Genomic DNA, 23,496 nt, shown 5'->3' on the forward strand with positions numbered 1-23,496 from the left:
AACCATGCATTCCTGAGATAAACCCCACTTGGTCATGACTTCTTATTTTAAAATTATTTTATTATATTATTGGATTCAATAATATTGGATTCAGTATTCAATTGGATTGCTAAAATTTTGTTTATAAAATTTTTGTAACACATACGCTTAACAAAGGACTTGTATCCAGAATATATACACAGCTCCTACAAGTCAATAATAAAAATGACAACCCAACAACAAATGGGCAAGAGGCTTGAATAAATGATTCACAAAAGAACACATGCCAAGTGGCCAATGAGCACATGAAAAAGTGTTCAACGTCATTAGTCATCATGCCACAATGAGTTATCACTATACACTCACTAGAAAGGCCAAAATGAAAAAGATGGACAATAGCAAATGTTGGTGAGGATGTGCAGCAGCAGGAATTCTCATACATGGCTGATATGTACATGAAGTCTTACAACCACTTTGGAGAACGGACAATTTCTTAAAAAGCTGAGCATGCATCTACTCTATAACCCAGCCATTTCACTTCTAGGAATTTATCCAAGAGAATTGAAAACATATGCCCACAAAAACAAAAGCGAACCTTGATAAATATGTTCACAGCAGCTTTATTCCTGGTAACCAAGAACTGGAAACAGCTCAGATTTCCATCAACCTGAGAATGGATAAACTGTGCTATATTCATACAATGGAATACTACTCAGTAATAAAAAGAATGAACCAGTGATGCATGCAATGATATAGATGAATCTCAAAAATATTTTGCTGAGGGAAAAAAACAGACACAAAAGTGCACAAAATATATGATTATGATCTCACCTAATGAAATTCTAGAATCAGCAAAAATAACCCATGGTGATGGAAATCACCCTTTGCTTTTGGGTGTATAGGGAGGAACTGTCTGGTAAGGGGCACGAAAGAACTTTACCAGGTAATGGAAATGTTCTGTCTTGATACACACTTGTCAAAAATGATGTAATGGTGCTAAGATATGAGCATTTCACTGTTCTGGATTCTCAGCAAAATTCTGGACTGAGGGGATTCTTAGGATGAGAAAACAACTTTTGTATTTGGAGTCCTGCCTGCCCACTGTTGTCAAAGGCTCTGCTGCTCTCTCCTCCACTGTGCAGTGTAGTTCCATCAATGGCCAGCCAACTCGATGCCCACCTGCGCCCAAACCAGGTGTTTGTCCCCAGCATGCTCTCCTGGGAAGGGAACATCTCTCTTTGGAATTCATCAAGGCTTCCTTGATTCCACCTCTCCAGCAGTGTACCATAAAAGAATATGATTTAAAAATTTTGCCTTGCTTTTCTCTGTTACTTTGGGTGCTATGGTCATTCACATACTCCTATATCTTAATTGGAAACAGAAGTATGGTGTTGGCTTTTTTTTTTTTTTTTTTTTTTTTTGGTGAGGAAGATTGGCCCTGACCTAACAACTGCTGCTAATCTTCCTCTTTTTACTTGAGGAAGATGGTCCCTGAGCTAACATCTGTGCCCATCTTCCTCTACTTTGTATGTGGGACGCTGCCACAGCATAGCCTGATGAGTGATGTGTAGGTCTGCGCCTGGGATCCAAACCTGCAAACCCTGGGCCACCAAAGCAGAGTGTGCGAACTTAACCACTAGACCTCCAGGCCAGACCCAAATCATTTTCACTTTTAATCTCTCTCGCTCTCTCCCTATCTCTCATGTACACACATGTACCAGTTTCTATATATTGGGTCAACCTCTCACCATACTAGCACTGATCACATCTCTGGCTACACACACATAAATGACTTGTATTCCATTTCCCACCCAGTAACATGTGATAATGAAAATTTTAGATTCCACAATCTTAATATTATTTCTGGATGAAAATAACTTTCTTTTCAATTCACATGATACACATTCATTATACAGAAACTAAAATCATTTTGGAAGAGGTAAAGAGCAAATATTGCTTAAAATCGCATCACCCATAAGCAATGTTAACATGTGGGTGACATTCTTCCACAGAATTCCCCTGGGAGAGATTTATAGTTTTATGAACCTAATTTTGTCCCCCAGAAATTTGCCATTTAATTTATGCACCATAATTACTTAAACATTCTGCTGTTGATGAGCCTTTAGTATCTTGCTGTTGTGAACTATGCTGTAACAAAGGTCCTGTGTTGCATGCTTGCATACGTGGGCCGTTATCTCCAAGAGTGAACTGCAAAGGTGAGATTGCTGAATCAACTTGAGAGCATCCTTTACATCTGGACATCCTACAAAGAGAGTGCACCCAGATAACCGTGCATGGGTGCTGAATAATAGGGTCCACTTCCCCACTATTTTTGCCTATGTCCAACAGTCTTTAAATCTTTGCCAATCTTTACCTGCCACTTAGCCTCTTTAGACTGCATTTTCTGCGTCTGTAAAATGGAGATAAAATCTCCCTCACTAAGACTTTTCTATTAAAGGAGGTTATGTAGACTGAGTGCTTGGGATATTGTCTACTCTGTAACAGCTGCTCTAGTATATACTTTTATCATTGTTATTTGCATCCTTGCAAATTTTCAACTGTAGACAAAAATGTACAAACTTTTTGATATTATTTTCTCTATTTCCTTTTTCATTCCCTATGTTGCAAATCTGTGTGTCATTGTTCTTGATCATGTTAGTTTGGAAATTACAGTGTTTTTTTCTCACAGTCACCTTTTACCATGTATTTCCTGCTTTTATCTTTATTACATCCTTCTTTCTGCTTTGATTAGAAACAATTTCTTTTTCTAACTTTTTGTGTTGACCACTAAATTTATTTCCATTTCTTCTTCTTTTTGCTACTTTAGTGCACCCATTTCTCTCCAATGATTCAGACTCACATTTGACCTACTTCTCTCTTCTCACCTTTTTGTTTATTGTAAAATTGTAGCAATTTTGAGAGAAACATTAGAAAAAAAGAAAGTCACTCAATATTCCAAGACTCTTATTAGCTATGTTCATTTCTGTGTTTCCTTCCAAGCCCTGGTCCAAATGCACACACAAGGCATCTTAGCCACAATAATTCTGCACCTTTCGCTACACATTATAGGCATTTTCCATGTTTCTACACAGTGTTCATAATTACAGCATATAGCAACTTTTTTTTTTTCAATATTTTTTTTATCTTTCCTTTTTCTCCTCAAAGCCCCACGGTACACAGTTGTGTATTTTTAGTTGTGGGTCCTAGCTGCGGCATGTGGGACACCACCTCAGCGTAGCTCGATGAGTAGTGCCATGTCCATGCCCAGGATCCAACTGGCGAAACCCAGAGTGCACGAACTTAACCACTCGGCCACCGGGCTGGCCCCTATAGCAACTTCTTGAAACAAATTAGAAGCAGTCTAACTTTCTAGCAGTGGGGAAACAATGAAATAAGTAATGGCACTCTGGCTCTTTGGAACAGTACTTTCATTTAATATTATCAACCTATTTTGAATTCTCAGCAACAGCCTTTCCCACACTGGTTGACTGTATTAACTAGTATCATTGAAGGGAGTTTTGATCTTACTAATTGTTTCTCATTGGCAGTTTCCCTAGGTATCAAATGCCACCCAGGCTCAGCCCTTCTCTGGGAATGGGTCAAAAATCTAAATATATTCGCATAGCTCTTATACATTAAAATGAAATATGTAGTTTTTTCCCTCTGGTATGAGTTCTTTGGTGCCCAATAAAATTAGAACCTTGACTGAAAGCTTTCCCACACTGATGACATTTATAGGGTTTCTCTCCAGTGTGTGTTCTCTTATGTTGAGTGAAGGATAAATGAAAACTGAAAGTTTTCCCACATTCATTACATTTATATGGTTTCTCACCAGTATGGATTCTCTTGTGAACTGTAAGGTGAGAGCTGTGGCTAAAGGCTTTTCCACACTCATTACATTTGTAGGGTTTCTCTCCAGTGTGCGTCCTTTCATGTTGTGTGTATGATGAGCGGTCACTGAAGGCTCTCCCACATTCCTCACATTTGTAGGGTTTCTCTCCAGTATGTGTTCTCTTATGCACATTAAGATTAGACCTTCCACTGAAGGATTTTCCACATTCATCACAATTATAGGGCTTCTCTCCAGTATGAGTTCTCTGATGTACATTCAGGTGAGAATTCTGGCTAAAAGATTTTCCACATTTATTACATTCATAAGGTTTCTCCCCGGTGTGAATTCTCTGGTGCAAAATGAGGTGAAGGCTCTGCCAGAAAGACTTCCCACATTCATTACATTCATAGGCTTTCTCTCTACTGTGATTTCTCAGATGGTGAGTAAGAGATGAAAGCTTCTTAAAGGCTTTCCCACATTCATCACATTCATAGGCTTTCTCCCCACTATGAGTTCTCATGACCTGAGAGAGGTGTGAGCTTTGGGTAAAAAAATCCCCACTTTCTTTACATCCATAAAATTTCTCTCCTGTACTAATTATCTCATGTGTAGAAAGGTATATGTTCTGGTTGGTATATTTACCGTGCTCATTCAATTTATACAGTTTTTCTAAAGCTTTTCCACATGGATTGCCTTTACAAGGTTTCTTTCCTACCAAGACTTCCTGATGATCTTTTAAAACAAAATTATGCTGTAAGCTTTGAACTCCTAAGTCAATTTGACAGAACTGTTCTTTGATAAGAAATCTCTGTGAAGAAACCAAGTTTGAACTGAGGCTGCATTTTCCCACAACTTTAGCATTTTCCCAATCCTCATCCCAGGTCACTACTTGCTCTTGTTTACATTCCATTGGCCCCACAATGCCGTTGTGTGTCTTCTGCTTTTCTGCTTCATTCTGAGATTCCCAGTCACCATCTACAGTAGAGTGCCAGGAATCACCCATTGTGGATGTTGGTAGGTTCATGCTGCAGGGTAGGTCCTCACCAGAAATGGCCTCTGTTGATGGTGACTCTTGGCTTTTAAGTCTGTTCTTTGATTCTGGAAGGAAAGTAAAACAGTTTGGTGCTTGGAAAAAAACTCCTCCAGTGAGAATTACAAGATAAAAGCAACAAGATGTACATGACACGAGTAGATGTTTTTAAATATCAACTAAGGGAAGAGATGGGATTGTGAGAGGAGAAGCCACAAAATGTCTACACAGAACAAGAGGAATCCACAGGAAGACTGATCAACAAAACGAGTGATCAGCAAAGCAGGCGTAGGGGACAGCATTAGGGGAAAGATCACAGAATAAGAAGACATTTCCAAAGATAACACATTCACCTTTCTTGAATGCTTAGATATCTCCAAATTCTGAACTATCTCCCCACTTAACATCCATTCCTCCTGTAATTGACACCGAATTAATCTTCCCAACAAACCAGTTTCATAATGCCAAGAGAACACCTCTTTAGATCCATCCAGCCCCCCTCGCGCCCAGAATCAGAGTCAAACTACTACAGCTATGCTTGTCCCTTTTCCTTCTGGGTTTCTTTAATTCTCATTGTGTGTGACCATTTCCCCCATTAATACACAGTTCTGGGGTGCTTGACAACCTTCCTTTGATCCCCAAGGTCTTAGGTGTCAACACCCTTCCCCTTCTTCTCATCATTCCAGTCACAACTCCAGGTCACTGCCTCGGAGAGACCCTCCCAGACCTCCCAGCCAATATGGGCTCCTCCTCACTTTCCACATCATCATTGTTCTATTTGCCTCCCAGCACTGTTTGGTGCTATTTGTCATCACCTTGTTCTTTTGGTTCTATATTTTCTGCCCTTCCCCAGACCACATGCTAGAGGCCTCAGGCTCCACAGAGGCAGGGACCTCATCAGTCCTGTTTACAGTGTGTCCTCAGTGCCCAGCACAGCACCTGGAGCACTGTGAGTGCTTGGGACTCGTCTGTGAGGTTGACAGACTGGGTACTTGATCATGTTCACCAGCAGCCTGACTCCCACCAGGTGGGGAGGCCTTAAGTTTCCCACCATGGGGAGAAGGCTATGGAATTGACTAGGAGAAGGGCTTTGCAATGTCAAGCAGGGCAAAGAAGAAGATCCAGAAATCTGCAGAGGGTTTCTTTTGAGTCCTTAGCTGGACCCTAACTGCAAATGCACAGGGGAAAGCTCTCTGAGACCTGGCAAGGAACAGCTGCTACAGTCCTGGGCACAGGCTTCAGAAGCTATGCAGTCTTGGGAGGCATGAGGCCCAGCTAGGGCAGAAAGACTTCAGTAAGCACCCCAGGCCTTCAGCTGAGACCCTAGAAAGCTACACCTTAAGAGGAAAGGCCATGCCTAAGAATAAGGGCCACATCCAAGGACTAGAGGAAAACCAAATAACCCCAACTTAAATCCTCAAACCATGCCATAAACCAACTTAAATCCTCAAACCATACCTCATCAGGATTAGAGTGATTCATAGTAATTTAACTGCCACCCAGAACAAAATTCACACCCTTTGGTAGAAGATAACAAGCCTTAGTCTCTACAACGTATCATCTGCAGTGTCAAGTATATAAAAAAATGATTATGGGGCCGGCCTGGTAGTGCAGCGGTTGAGTGTGCACGTTCCACTTCGGTGGCCTGGGGTTCACCAGTTTGGATCCCGGGTGCGGACATGGCACCAGTTGGCACACCATGCTGTGGTGGGCATCCTACATATAAAGCAGAGGAAGATGGGCATGGATGTTGGCTCAGGACCAGTCTTCCTCAGCAAAAAGAGGATCGGTGGCGGATATTAGCTCAGGGCTAATCTTCCTCAAAAAAAAAAAAAAAAAAAAAAAAAGACCAGACATGTAAAGAACCAGGAAAATATGACTCATAATCAAGGAAAAAAAGTCAACAAAAACAGACATACCAAACATCAGAAGTAACAGAAAAAGATTTTAAAATTACTATTACAAACATGATAAATAATTTCATCGAAAACTGAAAAAAGAGCCAAATGAAAATTCTAAAACTAAATAAAAATACAGTATCTGAAGTAAACCATGAATGGACTTAACAGTAGGCTGGACACAGGAGAAGAAAGGATCTGTGATTCAAAGGCAGGTAAAAGGAAACGTTGTCATGATACAAAAAGAGAGAAAAGAATGTAAAAACATAACATCTGACAACTGGACTAAGGTGTAGCTAGAGTTACAGGAGAGGAGATAGAGAGCAGCAGAAGACATATTTGAAGATATAATGGCAGAGAATTTTCCTAGATTGATTACAGGCAACATCCTTCAGATCCAAGAAGTTCAGCAAACTCTAAGCAGAATCATTTCAAAGAAGACCTCACGTAAAACATCATAATCACTCTGTTGAAAACCAAATATAAAGCAAAAATCCTAAAAGTGATGAGAAAAAAACAAGAGATTACATTCATGGAACAACAAAAAGAAAAACAGCTAACTTCCCAAGAGAAACAATGGAAGCAAGAAGACAAGAGACTAGCATCTTCAAGGCTGAAAGAGAAAAACCTAAAATTCTATATCCAGGAAAAAAGCCTTCCAAAAGGAAAGCTAAAAAAAAGACGTTTTTAGGCCAAAAAAAGTGGAGAGAGTTTTTCACCATCTGAGTGTACTACAAGAAATACCACAGTGTGTTTTTTTTACATTGAGTATTTCATTCCCTATTGCTCTACTCTATACTCACATGAAATAACATTAGAACTGAGAGGTAACTAAGATCATTCCGATGATGAAACTGAACAATGGAGCAGGTACCTGAAACCAAAGATCATTTAACTAACCAGTGGAAAAGCCATGAGTTGATGTTAAGTCTTTTAACCCTTGACCCTCTATCTTTTTGGCCAATATCTCTTACTATTGCTGGCTTCTATCAAACGTCTGCATAACCTGGATTTTAAAATATTACATGTCTAACTGGAAGCCTCTCCCCACCCACCATTATCCTTCATAACAGACCAACTGTAATAGCAGGAGTGTAGGTATGTACGTGTATTTCCTAGCAAATATTCTATCCCTAAGGTCTGAAATTTATAACGTTAACTTTTTAATTTTATTATCTTTCAAAAAAAAATTCTTCCAGTTCTTGAATCAACCACCTTCAATATTAATTTTTTATCTACAGGCAATTTCTGTTGCTAATACTCTATGGTGACAGTAAGGTAACCTCAAAACTTTAGAATAAGGTCACCCTCTGAGAGCTCATCTAGTAAAATCAACACATAATGGTTGACACTCACCATGTGTATAAGTAAAGTGTCAATTATTGTAACTGTCTGCCTCAAACTCAACCTGGATAATGGGGGTCTGGTCTTGGGAAGAAATTACTGATATGTGATGTTAAGTAAGAAAGCTAGAACCTAATCAGCACAAGAACGATTACTAAGAGGAGTAAGGTGGGTAGCGGTATTTGTGAAGCACTGAAATCTCGCCTGTTACATCTGTTAGACATGTGTAACTCAGCACATAATAAATATTTACCAAGTTAGTAATGCGAACTGACAATAGAGAAGCCAGAAATGGTGATAATGCAGACCTCATCCTAACAGATACTTAGTGTTCAAGGCACGACCTATAGAGAAAATCTTATGATTTTGACATTGGTTATCATATTTTTAAAATATTTCAGTACATACTTCAATGTTATGATAAAGAGGGCTAGTAAAGCACTCTAAACGACTGTCTCTGGGGGAAAGATATACATGAAAACCAATTCCAATTTTTAAAATGTAACTTTTTTATCGAGCACATATTAAAGACTTACTAAAAAGGAACAAGGGAACTTAACCATGAGTTCTAATTTCATTCATTTGTTCCCTGTCTATCTTCTGTGCTGTCTGAAGAACAGTCTGTGAACTGACCTGCCTTGGAGGCAGCACTGAAACACACATGGGAGCCTCATCCAGGCAAGAATGACAGAAGAAGAAAGTCCAAAAGGAGCCAAGACTTTAAAATGATGACAGACGTTATCTGAGAGGCTCTGTAGGAAAGGTGTTTTTTAGACTGAATGGAAATGATCAAAGATAGAAGCCTGGATCTGCAGAAAAGAATCAAGAACAATGCAAAAACTAATTAATTAGGAAAAAATATTAGACAGAATTACTTTTAAATTCCTTTAAAATGCTGTTGACTGTATAAAACAAGAATAACAACAACGCATAATGGGCCTTATATAATATGTAGAAGTGAAATACATGGCAACAGGGAAAACTGCAACTCTTACATTGTACACTAAGTGGCATAATACTAATTCCAGGTAGACTTTGATAAGTCAAAGATTTGTATTGTTAACCTTAAAGCAAGTAAGATATAAGATTACACAATACAGTCATGTGTTCCTTAACAACTGGGATACATTTTGAGAAACGTGTCGTTAGGTGATTTTGTCATTGTGCAAACATCGTGGAGTGTACTTACACAAACCTAGATGGTTTAGCCTACTACACCCCTAGGCTATATGGTGCTAATCTTATGGGGCCACTATTGTATATACCGTCTGTTGTTGACTGCAACGTCATTAAGTGGCGCATGACTCTATTACCAGACATAAAGCTAAGAAAGGAGGAAAAAAGGGGAAATGGAATATTAAATAATATCCAATTAATCCAAAAGAAGGTAGAATGGAAAAACCAAGGTATAAAGACCAGCTGAGACAAGTAGAGAATAACAAGGTGGTACACATACACCCAAACATATCAGTAATTATACACTAAACAGACATTTACTAAACTGTCATATTAAAGAATAAGACAGACAAAACGGATTACAAACAAAACTCAATTAAGTGCTGTTTACAAGAGACTTACTTTAACATTTCTACAGATAAGCCAAAACTAAAAATACAGAAAAAGACATATAATGCAGTACATTGACTACAAGAAAGCCAGTTGGCTATATTAAGATCAAGTAAAGTAAACATCAAGACAGGAGATATTACCAGAGGAAAAGAAGGACATTTCACAGTGATAAGAGAGTATATTCAACAGGAAGACATAACAACCTGACTTGTCATTAATCCCAGTAACATTGCTTCAAAATACACGAAGCAAAAACTGACTTTAAAAAAACCCATAAACAAATCCAGTCATAGTTGGAGATTTAACACTTCTTTGAGTAGCTGATAGAAGAAGCACACAAGAAAATCCATAAGAATAAAGTGTATGGGGGCTGGCCCGGTGGCGCAGCGGTTAAGTTTGCATGTTCCACTTCTCAGCGGCCCGGGGTTCGCTGGTTCGGATCCCGGGTGCAGACTTGGCACCGCTTGGCACGCCATGCTGTGGTAGGAGTCCCACGTATAAAGTAGAGGAAGATGGGCACGGATGTTAGCTCAAGGCCAGGATTCCTCAGCAAAAAAGAGGAGGACTGGCAGTAGTTAGCTCAGGGCTAATCTTCCTCAAAAAAAAAAAAAAAAAAAAAAGAATAAAGTGTATGCAACACAATTAAGCACCTTGACTTAATTGACATTTACCTAATGCCACACCCAATAAGAGCAGAATACACATTCACCAAAATAGACCATATGTGGTGTGATAAAAACATTTCTCAATAAATTTAAAAAGACTGAATTCATCCAGAATATGTCCTTCAACCACAATGGAATTAATCTAGACATCAATAAAAGAAATCAAATTAAACAATGCACTTCACAAACCAAAGAAGAAATCAGTTTCATGTGTTGTATTTTCATTATTGTTCAGTTCAAAAATGGGCAGGATGCAATTAAGGCTGAAAGGAAAATGCACAGCTATAATTGCAAATATTAGAAAGAAAGGATTAAAATTAATGACCTAAGCTTTTACCTCAGGAAGCCAGACAAAAGGAAAGCAAATTAAACCAAGACAAGGAAAGGAAATTAGAAAGAGCGGAAACCAATGGAACAACGAAAAAAAAAATACAATCATGCTAATAGAAGCAAATAGAGCATTTGATGTTATATTTTAACACCCATTCATGAAAAAAACTCAGCAAATTAGGAATAGAAGTTCCTCACTCTGATAAAGGGCATCAGATCATACTTAATGGTGAAGTATTGAATGCTATCACCTAATACCAGGAGCAAGGCAAGGACGTCCACTCGCATCACTTTTAGTCAATACTGTACTGGATAGTCAAGGGTGACAGATATCAGAACAATGGTTGCCACATGGCAGGGTATTAACTGGAAAGGGACCCAAAGGAAACATATGGGAAAATGGCAATATTCTGCGTGTGGATTGGAGGATGGGTCACACGAATATATACATTTATAAATCTTCATTGGACTGCTCTTAAGAACATCAGGTTTCACTGTATGTTAATTACAAATTAATTTTTTTTAAGTACTGGAGATCCTAGCCAGTATAATAACATTAGAGAAGAAAAACAATCTTTATTTGCAGATGATATGATTGTGTAAGAAATCCACAGAGGGGGCCGGCCCAGTGGCACAGGGGTTAACTTCGCATGTTCCGCTTCTTGGCAACCCAGGGTTCACCAGTTCCAATCCCAGGTGCGGACATGGCACTGCTTGGCAAAAGCCATGCTGTAGCAGGTGTCCCATATATAAAGTAGACGAAGATGGGCACGGATGTTAGCTCAGGGCCAGTGTTTCTCAGCAAAAAGAGGAGGATTGGCAGTAGTTAGCTCAGGGCTAATCTTCCTCAAACAAAAAACCAAAAAAACCCCACGAAAAGTGGAATTTTATTCAGCAGTAAAAAGGAACAGGCTTATAATGCATACAATAACACAGATGAATCTCAGAAATGTTAAGGTAAGCCTTACACAAGAGAAATAATGTATGATTCTCTTTATATGAAGGTCTAGAAGAGGCCAAAGTAGTCTATGGTGGAAAAACAAATGTGAACAGTAGTTGCCTTTGTTAAAGGCAAAGAAGTAACAAAGGAACTTTGTGAGATAATGAAAATGTCCTCACGCTTGATTTGGGTGACAATGATACATGTGTATACAGTTGTCAAAAGTTTTTGATTGTACACTTAAAATTTGTGCATTTAAGAAAGTTCTGTTAGCAAAAAAATAAAAAGCCACAATAACAAGATGGAGGGTTGACTTCTCAACAGAAAACATGGAGCCCAGAAGACAACAGCATGGTGGCAAGTGCTGAAAAAAGAAACAACTGCCAACCTAAAATTCTCTGCTTAAAGTGTCTTTCCAAAATGATGAGGAAACAAAGTCATTTTCAGGCAAACACAAAGTGGGGGAATTTTGTCACTCTAAACGAAATGATACAGGGAGCTCTTCAGGCAAAAGGAAAATGATCCCAGATGGAATTACAGAAATGCCAAAGGCAATGAAAAGTACAAGGAAGGGCAGAGAAGAAGGAAAATATAAACACTGACTGTAAAGCTCCTTTCCCCATCTCACCCGGGCAGGGATCTTGAGAGAGTCCTCTGTCCATCCTCCATGGCTCTACCCCGAGCTCCAGCTGGGCAACGATATGTGGCTTGGGGATCCCAGGCCCTGTCCAAGTGAGAGATCAGGCCGTCAGGTTTGGAGGAGAAGTCCTCCTAGGGTTCAGTGATCCCACGCTCCCAGCCAGGTCAGACCCACTCTGCAGAGACCCCAAGCAGACAGAATTCCACACAGGTCCCAGCCTCACCCACAGCGACCAGGTGCCTAAAGGTCTCCAGCATCACTTCGTGGTACAGGGTCCTCTGGGCGGGGCCCAGCAGCCTCCACTCCTCCTGGGTGAAGTCCACAGCCACGTCATCGAAGGTTACCTGCTCCTGAAATGTCAGCCCCCTAACTGCTGAGCCAAGACCGTTATGTCCGCAAAGCTCCCGCAGGCGCAGGGAGAGGGGCCCACAAAGAACTTGAGCACAGGCCCAGGTGTGCAGGGAGACGTCGTGAAAGGGTTCTGGCTCCCGAGGGATACACTTGAGCCTTCCTGGGGCCACCGGGGGTCTGCATCAGCCGTTTCAGACAGGAGCCACCATAACCTCAAAATGTTTACCCCCTAAGAATCCCGCCCATTTCTTGATCACCTACTTATCTTCCATAAGATGGACACCTACAGTCCCCTTTGGGATACCCCTTCCTTTTTACACCACCAGGAACAAAAGGATGAAAATGTTAACATCTGCCGCTAACCACGTTAACGTTTGCCCCGGGTTTCCCTGGCTGGCCGGGAACGGTACTAAGCTCTCTGCCTCACGGAAGTTCGCTGAATCCTCACCACAGTCAGGAAGCGGTTCCCACCTCCCGGGGTCTGCTTTTTGGATTTTCACATGAGGCAGCTGAGCTCGGAGCAGCGTGCCGTCTCCCTTAGAACCAACTGAGAGGTGCTCCCTGCTAGAGGCAACCGCTTCGGACGCCGTCGCGGCCGGAACCATGTCCCTGCCGGCGTGGCGGCTGAAGCCGTCCAGGCCAGGCACTTTCTTGCCCGGAGGTCTGTGATGGGACCTTTAGTGGTTGCGGGACTTGACTGATCCACTGAGGGTCGCAGGCCCAGGCAGGTCTCCCCTCGTCTGCGTCCCTCCTGGGACAGACGGCGGGCCGGGGGGAAGCTTGGAGGAAGGCGCGATGTCGGCCCCAGGCTCACGGGTGGAGGAGTCACCGCGCCCGGCATGGAGGAGACGCGAACCCGCTCGGCGGAGGGGGAGCGCCACTCACCGGGTGGCGCGGTGCCATTGGCCCCGCGGCTGTCATCTCCGCCCGCCCCGTCGCGCCCAAGGCAGGCCTGGAGGGCGCGTAGGAACGGCCCGACCCGCAGCGGTCCAGCGTCTCCGCAGCTTGGCGCGGCCTGGAGCCCGCAGCTCTCCTGGCGGACCTGGAGCGAGACCCGGGGCACGTCGCCTTCGGACAGAACCGATGGTCCTGACCTAGCGAAGCCTCTCCGCCGGATCCCCGTGCCGAGCGGGAAGCGGAACTACCGTGACCAGAAGGCCCCGTGGCGCGGCCTTCTGACCAATGGGAGTGCGCGGCGAGAAGCCTGGAGCGTGGGGACGCAGCCGCGGTGGCGGTTCTGGGAGTTGTAGACCTACGGCCCGAGCCCTAGATCTGTCCAGCCACTGAGGGCCGGAGGAGCCAGACTACATTTCCCAGAAGGCGCGGCGGTGAGGGTGGCCTTCCAATGGGCGTGCGCAACTGGGCCAGTTCTGGGGACGGGGCCTTCCGGGACTACATTGTAGTGCAGGGTCCCCGGCCTGGCCTATGCTGGGCTCAGGTAGATTTATCTCACTATGATTCCAAGAAATTACCGTTGAGCGGCCGTCCTGACCTCCAGAAGCGCGCGGTCGGCGGTTCCAAGAATCCAGGAAGCCTCGGGATGAGAATTCTAGGACTTAAAGGGATTTAGAGTTACGCTAGTCGTGTCCAGCGGGCGGCGCGCTTGGACATCTAGAGCCTAGTACTACATCTCCCAGAAGGCTCCGCGGTGCGGTTCTCCGGCCGATGGAGGGAAGCAGTGGGAGGCCCCAGAAAGTCGGCGTTGCCTAGGAACAAGATCTTCTGGGAGCTGTAGTCCATGTCCCCAGGCCCTGGGAGTGTCCTGCGCTGGAGGTGGGGACTACACCTCTCAGAAGGCTCTGCAGCAGCGCGTGGGGCATCTGAGGGCACCGGTCGTCCGCGCTGCTGTCAAAGATGCTTCATTCCCAGTACACGTTCCTGGGGATGAAATAAGAGTAAAGGTCGCGATGTGCTTTTCTTTTTTGGTGAGGAAGATTGTCGCTGGGCTAACATCTGTACCAATCTTCCTCTATTTTGTATATGGGACACCGCCACAGCGTGGGTTGGTGAGCGGTGTGTATGTCCACACCGGGGTGCCCAAACCTGCGAACCGAATTGGAGGACTCCAACGTAACCACTACACCACCGGGCTGGCCCCCCACGCGATGTGCTTTTTATATGGGACAAAGACGGTACTTAAATGTTATGTCCACGTCCGGGTGTTTCTGTTTCTTGGGTGGGTGGTGACAGCAGGCATCATTCATAAATCATCAGATATTTCTTCCGTAAAATGTAATTTATGGGGTTTTCCAGCCAAATCACTAATTATGTTGTTATAATCGAGATTTTCACATCATTTATGTTCTCTTGGCAATAATGTAAAATTGGATAACCTTGCTTGGGTCACTTTTTTCTTGGATGATGATGATTAAATTTGGAGAACTTTCCTCTGCTAACAACTAGAACTGTCAATACAATTCTGAAAGCAAAATCTAGATTTGGGAACGGATTTGGAGATGGAGCCTTGGACTACCTTTTCTTGTAGGCCTGTTCTCACGTCTCTGAGCAGGAGCCCCTCTGGGCTGGGCGTATGTGCTGGAAGTGAGGCATTTCTTCTGCTCAGAATGGGGCGTCTCCCAGAGCTCTGAGTCTGAACCTAGTGCTTCAAGGGAGATGGTTCCCACACACTTTTCACACCCTGCATGACTGTGGATCCCATGCATTTGTACAGCCATTTTCTGTACAAGGTGGATTCACCAATCCGTGTTCTCTATGCTCTTCTTTGTGGTTCTTTAAGGAATTTTCAAAACCATTTATTATAGAGAATTTTGGACACACACAAAAGCAGACAGCGGAGAACATTGAGCCTCTAGGTCTCCATAATGTAGTCCCAATGACCATCCACCTAGGGCTAGTGTTCCCCCAGTCACTCTGCCATTTTGTATCATTTGCAAGCAAACCCCAAACACTATACCATTTGAACTACAATACATAGTTCCAAAAGATAAGGACTGTTTTCTAACATAAGCATAATCCCATTAAAATTTTAGAAAAATAATTTCTTTACTCCATTGAATCTTCAGTATTCCAACTTATAATTATCTCAATTTTTTTAATAGTTTCATCTTTTTAAAAATTAGGATATAACGAAAGACCACACTTTGTAATTGATCCTCTTTTTGTTTTTTGGTAACAGCTTTATTGAGATATAATTCACATACCACAAAATTCACCTAAAGTGTAAATTCAGTGGGTTTTAGCATATTCAGACAGTTGTGCAACCATAAACCACAATCAATGTTAGATTATTTCTTCATGCCAAAAAGAAAGGTTGCACTCTTAGCCATCACCAACCAATCCCTCCTCCCCCGAGGCCTAGGCAACCACCCACCAACTGTATGGATTCGCCTCTTTGGGACATTTCATATAAATGAAAGCATACAGTGTATGGTCTTTTGTGACAGGCCTCCTTCACTTGCATATTTCTAAGGTTCATCCTTGGTATAGCCTGTGTTGGTACTTCATTCCTTTTTGTTGTCAAATAACATCCTATTGTATGGATGTGGCATATTGTGTTTACCCATTCATCAGTTGACAGACATTTGAGTTGTTTCTACTTTTTGGCTGCTCTTAACATTTGTGCACAAGTTTTTGTGGGGACGTACGTTTTCATTTCTCTCGTCTGCCCATCTAAGAGTGGAATTACTCGGTCATATGCTAATTCTACCTGGACCCTTTTGGAGAAGTGCTGACTGTTTTCCAAAGCAGCTGCACCATTTGACGTTCCCACCAGCAGTGGATGAGGGTTTCAACTTCCCCACATCCTCACCAACACTTGTTATTATCTTTAAGATTATCATTATTGCATCATAGGCTTTTTTCAAACTTTTTAAGTTGTGGATAATTTAAACAATATAGACAAAGAGAATAGGCGGTGACCATCCACTTGCTCACATCTTGATCTAGCAGTCATTAACATCCCGCTTTCTGTGCTTCATCTCTTAATCTCTTTTAAGCGGCAGAAAAACAATGAGTCCAGATCCTGTGGCCCTGGCTTCTTCAGCGAGGACAGGCTCAGGAGGGTTTGTGGCAGGGGCCTGGGGACACAGCTGCCCGGGAGCTCCTGGCTCTGCCTTCCCCGCTTGGCCCGCATCCACGCCATAACCGGGCCGGGACGTTCTGCTCGCGCCTCCGCAGGATGATGTAGCACTTGGGGAGGAAGATGCAGCCCAGCAGCCCTGCGGTGGAGGCCAGGATGGAGAAGACCTCCACGGCCACGGTGGCCTTGCCGCGCGCACTGTGGTACAGGGGCAGGAAGGCCGTCCAGACGCTGCAGAAGAGCAGCATGCTGAGGGTGAGCAGCTTGGTCTCGTTGAAGGCAGCGGGCAGACGCCTGGCCAGGAAGGCCACGGAGAGGGTGACCGCCGCCAGGAGGCCCAGGTAGCCCAGCATGCAGTAGAAGGCGGCGCCGGAGCCCTCCTGGCACCGCACGACCACGTGGCCGGGCTCGGAGGCCGTGTCCCTCTGCGGGACCGGCGGGGAGATGCTCAGCCAGAGCCCGCAGAGCAGCACCTGCAGCGACGAGGCGCCCAGCACGACCGCGGCGGAGGCCCGGGGGCCCAGGCACACGCGGAGTGGGTCGTCTGGCCTGGTGACTCGGAAGGCCAGCACGACGGCCAGGGTCTTGGCCAGGACGCAGGACACGGCGACGGCGAAGACCACGGCGAAGGCGGCCCAGCGGAGCAGGCAGGTGGCGGCGCGCGGCGGGCCGAGGAAGAGCAGCGCGCTGAGGGAGCAGAGCGCCAGCGCGCCGAGCAGGGCCCGGCTGAGCGCGCCGTGGGCCGCCCTAACCGCGCGTGCGCGCCGGCGCCGCAGGAACAGCGCCAGCGTCCCCAGCGCCGCGGCCGCCAGCGCCACCGCGCCCGCCGCCAGCGCCTGGCCCAGCGGCTCGCGCCAGCTCAGGAAAATCTCGGGCAGCGGCCGGCAGCCGTCCCGCGCCGGGCTGGGCGCCTGCTCGCCGGGGCACGGGAGGCAGCGCGCCATGTCTGCGGGGACACAGGACCGCGTGCAAGGTGACTGCCGCGGAAGCAGTTTTGCCTTTTTTCAGCTTTAATGACATATAGTTGGCAAATAAATTATAAGATATTTACTATATTGCGTCGTGATGATTTGATATACATACACACTGTGAAATCTAGTTAACACATCCATCGCCTCGAATATTTTTCTTCTTTTTCTTTTTTTGGTGACCACGTTTAAGTTCTACTCTCTTAGCAAATTTCACTTATACAGTGCTATCAACTATTCTCGTCCTGTCTTACACCAAATCCCCTACATTTGTGAATTATTCATAGTCATCAGTGCGGGGATGGGCCATGTCAGCACCAGAGGCACAAGGAAAAATGCACGCCTATACACGAGTTATGTTATTTTTTAAATAGTTAAATTTTTTCCAGGTAGTAGCAGTAACTGTTCTTATTAGCAAGTGTTATGAGCTGACTTAAGATCCCCCAAAATTCCCATGTTGAACTCCTAACCCCCAGTACCTCAGAATGTGGCTGTATTTGAAGATAGTAAATCAGAGGTGAGGTCATTATGGTAAAATAAAGTCAGCAGGGTGGGCCCTAGTCCAACATGACTGGTGTCCTTATAAGAAGAGATTAGGACACAGGCATGCACAGAGGGGTGACCAGGTGAGGACACAGTGTGAGAAGACAGCCATCTGCAGACCAAGTAGAGAGGCCTCAGGAGAAACCAACCTGCCAACACCTTGATCTTGGACTTCTAGCCTCCAGAACTGTGAGAAAATAAATGTCTGTTGTTTCAGCCACCCGGTCTGTGGTATTTTGTTATGGCAGCCCCAGCGAACTAATACAGCAATTCTCACCAATTCTGCCCCCCTTCCTTTGGAGATTACTTAAAATTACTGCTCTGAACCACAGTGAGATAGCGCTACATGCCCACCCAGAATGGCTGAAATAAAAAGACCCAACACCCAGAGGGCTGGTGAGGATGGTCACGGTGGGAGGAAGAATAATGCCCCTTCCCCCAAAGATGTCCACACCCCGATCCCTGGAACTTGTGAACATGTTACCGCATGTGGCAAGGCAGGCTTTGCAGGGGTGGTTAAGTTAAGGATCTTGAGATGGGGAGACTATCCTGGATTATCCAAAGGGGTCCAAAATCATCACATGAGCCCTTAAAAGTTGGGAGGAGGGGAGGGGGGCAGAGCAGTGGGGCAGAAAAGGTCGGGGAGATTGCTGACTTTGAAGATGGAGGGAGCAGGGAATGCAATGGCTTCTAGAAGCTGGGAATGATGCCCCAGCTGACAACCTGTAAGGAAATGGGATCCTTGATCCTACAACTGCAAGGAGCTGAATTCTGCCAATGACCTGAATGAGCTGGGAAGGAGGTTCTTCTCCAGAGCCATCAGCAGAGATCACAGCCCTCCCAACACCTTGATTTTAGCCTTGTGAGACACTAAGCAGAGGATCCAGATGAAGCACACTGTACATGGACTTTTGACCAACAGAAACTATGAAATAATAAATGTGTGTGGTTTTAAGCCACTTAGCTTGTGGTAATTTGTTGCAGCAGCTGCAAGAAATGAACACAGAGAGCAAGTGGGTGCTGCTGACACTTGTAGTCCACTAAAGCCAAACGTTCATCCACCCTGTGGTCCGGCAGTGCCACAACAGCAGAAATGCATCCATGTGTCCCCAGAAGACATGGCCAGCGGCATCCACAGCAGCACTGCTCTCTACAGCTCCTGCCGGCCAAGTCATGGTGTGTCTACACTGGGGGGTCATACCAGGCACAAGACTGGGAGAGCCACGACTACACATACTGCTGAGGTGAATCTCACAAACACAAGGTGGAGGAAAAATGAGGCACAACAGAACATTCACTCTGCGAGTCCACTTATAGGAATCAAAACCCATCAATGTTCATAGAAGTTAAGAAGGCAGTTCCCTGGGAAGCAAAGACTGAGCAGGGGCCCCAGGGACTCCAGGGGGCGTCAGGCTCTGTTTCTCCATCTGGGGACCAGGTACCCGGGGCGTTCGCTAAGGAAGAATTCATCGGGCTACACACTTAGGATTCATGTATTTGCCTGTTATAGTTCAATAAAATGTTTACGTAAAAATAATTATAAGAGTGACTTCCTGGCCAGCCCTCTACCACTCCACAGCAGCCCCCGTCCAAAGTCCACACAAAGTCCACAGAACAAGTCACTGGATTGGGGATTTGAGAGACTGGAGGTGCCTTGATGGCCTCTCTAGATTCAGCCTCTGCGAGCCCTTACCTCTTTGGTCTGCAAAGTGTCCCTCGGGGCAGGGGCTGCAGTCAAAACAGCAGTGAGGGGCTCCCTGGCGCATGATCTGGCTGGATCCTGGAGCACAGCTCTTGCTGCAGGCAGAGCTGGGGACCTGAGGACAGAGGAGCAGAGGGTGTCATTGGCAACCAGTCCAGGGCACAGGGCACAGGTCCCCGTGCTGGAACAACCTAAGGAAGCAGTCCCAGTGTCCTTCCCACCCACAAGAAGATGAGGCTCCTTTCAGGAGAAAAAACACCTCAGTTACAGAGAAGTCAGAGTCGAGAGGCACCCATGGATACAGCAAATGCAGTAAACCCTCAGGTGGTGCTCACCTGGCTGACGTGGGAAAGCTCTGGAACATGGCATGAAAGGGCACCCTTCCAGCCTCTCTGAGGTTCCCACAGTAAGAAGAGTTGGTGCTGATCCCAGCCAGCAGCCCTCCACAGTTCTGCCTCCCTGAGTCCACCTGCTGCCTCTGGGTAAGAGTTGTAGGGAGGGAACCTGGGGGGAACAGACCTAAGAGAAGTGTGGGTGCTGGGTTCCCCACTTCCAGAGGGGAGCAGAGGGCCCTCCGTGGCTCAGGCCAATGGAAAGAGACTTCACAAGACTCCTCGGGATGCTTAGCCTGTGTCCCCTGGGCTTGAGGGGCCCAGAGACCAGAGCCTGACTCTCACTGGAAAACCTAAAGGCCAACACTGACTGGAGGCGCTGAGGACACGGGAAGATGAAGTTGCAGTGGAGGGAGTCACACGTCCACTGATGGTGCCAGGCGGCCCAGAGGAGTCCGTGGGCCAGAGTGGACACCTGGACACACCCATCCTAAGGTGGCAACTAACTTTGCTACTAAATGAAATGAGAACACCTGTCCTGCCCCCTCCAGATGCTGGATGGGGTGTGTTTGGTGAGGGGGATTCCTGTCTTCCCAGAGGAGGAAGTAAAGGCCCCACTTCCTCACTGAGCAGGTCCCCGAGGACAGACAAGAAGATACTCAAGTGGTAACTCCTGATGCAGACTCTACTTCAACTTCAGGGGCTCCAATATTTTCATTTTTGATGGTGAATAAATGACTTTTATCCCCTAATATGAGGGTCTGGTATGGCTCAACAACACAGCTGAGTTATGATTGGCCCAATTTAAAGCTCCACCCACTTTATGCATCAAATAGCAACTTGGACCTCTGGTCTCTGAGTTCTCCTCCGATTTTAATATGCCAGGACTGGGGTCATCCGTGCACCCAGACAACTCACCTGGAAGTCCTCCTTCATCATCTGGACCATCATGCTCTGCCCTGAGGAAGCTTGTGGGTTGAGTATGCCTATTCGGACAAAGCGGAACAGGCCTTCAGGGGTCTTCTGCCCTTGAAGAAGGTCAAATGTTGTAACCATATCTCCATTGGCATCAAAGACAATCTCTGTCCCATCAACGGTCTTGAAATGCACCTTCCTGAGGGGATGCAGAAGCTAGGGAAGGAAGGGTGATGCCGTAGTTTGGCCAGGGCCCATCCCTGGGGTCTGTCCAAAATGCCTCAGGCCAGTGACTAGGCAGGGCCAACTTATCCACAGGGCCCACTGTACTCTCAGGGGCCCATGAAAATATTTTAATTTTAACTTCTTGTAAAATTGGAAGATAAAACAGATTAAGTAATAATTAATATATAATAACAAATCCAGCCCAGATTATGTTAGCTTTGACAGCAATGCAGTAGTAAAAGATAATTTTTAATATTTTTTTAATGGCTGAAGGGACCTGCGAAAGTTACAGTGCGGCCCTAGCTCCAGGGACTCTGTCTGGTCATGCACTCCCTTCCTCAGCCCCCCATGACACCCCAAGCAGAGTCCAGACCCCTGTAGGGCCTACCCAACCTGGCCTCTACTGTCTCGCCATCCTGTCTCCCAGAGGGAGCCTCCACATTCCCTCTGCCCCAGCACCCCAGCCGTGTGGCTTCCGCTGCTCATCCTCACTGAACAGCCCCATCTCTGTGCTTCTCCCTCGCTGGGGCAGAGTGAGCCCCCTGCTCCCAGCACCGCCCTGCAGCGTCCACAGGGTCCCCTCTCACCTGCCAGGGCTGGAAGTGCCAAGGGTCTGCACATGTCCCGTCCCCCTGCTCGCAGGTGCCCAGGTCCTGCAGGGCGTGGGCGATGCTGTAGACGGCCGGGTACCCGACATCCAGTTTAACCACGTCCTGGAAGGGGTACTCCCAACCTATCAGGCTCTCGTTCCCAGAGCAGAACCGGATGCCCCCTGCCACCGAGCTGTTTCCCACTGGCCCTCGGCTCCCACGGGGCCACGTGCATCTGAAGGTGACCTCCCAGAATCTCTCTATGAACATGTCCTCTGGGGTCCGGGCAGGGTGCAGGCGAGCAAAGAACTCGGGGAACCCGAGGACCTGGCTGGTGCGCTGCAGAAGGCTGAAGGAGCCCTGCAGGACCTGGGACACGCCGGGGATGCTCAGGGCCAGAGCAGCGTGCAGCGTCTCCCGGCTGACCCAGACCCGGCCCGAGATGCCCTGGCCCAGCAAGCCCTGCAGGATGATCTGGAAACTCAAGTTGCTCACGAAGACGATGATGCCAGTGGCGGTGCAGCGGCCCATCTCCCGGACGAGGGCTTCCGTCTTCTCCAGGGACGGCTGGGAGGGGACGTGGAGGTGGAACTCAATGCAGATGCCTGCCTGGCCCAGCTCCTGGATCACCAGTGAGCTGCTCTGCTGCCCGTAGTCATCGTCCTGGGCCAGAATGCCCACCCAGGACCATCCGAAGTGGACAAGCTGGGCCACCAGGCGGGAGGACGTGAGGTCACTAGCCAGGGTCCGAAGGAAGGACGGGAACTGGGTCTTATCGCTGAGGCTGGCAAGGGAGGATGAGTGACTGACCTGGGCAGGAAGGGGCGGGGGCAGAAAGGAGAAGTGGTGAGAACCAGGGAAGGAGCCTGCATGGGAGGTATAGGGGGTCAGCTCAGGCACTGCTGATGGGCAGGTTTCAATGAAGGAAGGTGGGTGCAGCCAGAACACAGCCAGGGTGACCAGCTCCTCCTGGTTCGCCCAGGACACTCCCAGTTTTTGCCATAGAAAGCCCCGCATCCCATGAGTACACTCAGTCCTGGGCAGAAGGGGATGGTGGTCACCCTAATGAGAGCAGAGTCTGGTACGTCGTCATCTCTCCAGGAGCATCAAGGGCAGCGTTAGATCACTGGGCCCTGAGCGCCTCCAGCGTTCACAGAGGTCCCTGTTAGGTGCGGGTGCTAGTTCGGAGATCCAGAGTCTGCATTTCCAGCATCCCGCAGATGATCCTGGTTCTCGGTCTGCACTTTGGACAAGCGCGGTCCTAGCCACCCCCCTCCCCCCACCGCCCCGGGCACCACGGAGTCATCTAGACACCATCGACAAACGCTGGTGCTTGACCCCGGCACCATCCCGCTGCTTCCTCATTAGCCAGTTAGAGAAATCTTTGCCGTGTGTTCATTCCATCTTTGTATGAGACTCATGTATTCTAATCTTTTAAAACGTCGCTCTGAGGGTTCGAGGTCCCCACGGCCCGGAGGCCCGCGTGCGCCTGTGCACCGTGGGCTGGTCCAGCCCACATTCGTCCTTCTGGCTCCGGGAGCGACGCCGGGAGCCGGGCAGCTCGGCCTCCGGCCCTCTGTCCCCCTCCTCCCGGCGCCTCCTGC

The 23,496-nt window shown here is 46.5% G+C and overlaps 2 protein-coding genes and 1 non-coding gene across 3 annotated transcripts; 1 reads left to right on the plus strand and 2 right to left on the minus strand.

The window, feature by feature from the left end:
* Positions 1–9,618: 9,618 nt before the first annotated feature.
* On the minus strand, positions 9,619–14,318 carry LOC102147524 (zinc finger protein 28 homolog). The gene is made up of 5 exons (XM_070222799.1): positions 14,207–14,318; positions 13,464–13,750; positions 12,451–12,577; positions 12,216–12,311; positions 9,619–10,243 (listed from the first exon to the last, which is right to left on the minus strand). Exons 1-5 carry the CDS (start codon positions 14,316–14,318, stop codon positions 10,239–10,241), a joined length of 627 nt encoding a protein of 208 aa, XP_070078900.1. The 3' UTR covers positions 9,619–10,238.
* On the plus strand, positions 14,268–14,408 carry MIR9093 (microRNA mir-9093). The gene has a single exon (NR_128116.1). It is a non-coding gene; the product is annotated as a microRNA mir-9093 (primary transcript).
* Positions 14,409–15,638: 1,230 nt separating this feature from the next.
* LOC100063617 (extracellular calcium-sensing receptor) lies at positions 15,639–23,025 on the minus strand. Its single transcript, XM_023650649.2, has 4 exons — positions 21,890–23,025; positions 21,081–21,293; positions 19,822–19,945; positions 15,639–17,563 (listed from the first exon to the last, which is right to left on the minus strand). The coding sequence occupies exons 1-4, from the start codon at positions 22,907–22,909 to the stop codon at positions 16,593–16,595; spliced, it is 2,328 nt and encodes a 775-aa protein (XP_023506417.1). The 5' UTR covers positions 22,910–23,025; the 3' UTR covers positions 15,639–16,592.
* Between the last annotated feature and the right edge of the window lie 471 nt (positions 23,026–23,496).

Source organism: Equus caballus, chromosome 10 (genome assembly GCF_041296265.1).
Source record: "Equus caballus isolate H_3958 breed thoroughbred chromosome 10, TB-T2T, whole genome shotgun sequence".
NCBI lineage: Eukaryota > Metazoa > Chordata > Mammalia > Perissodactyla > Equidae > Equus > Equus caballus.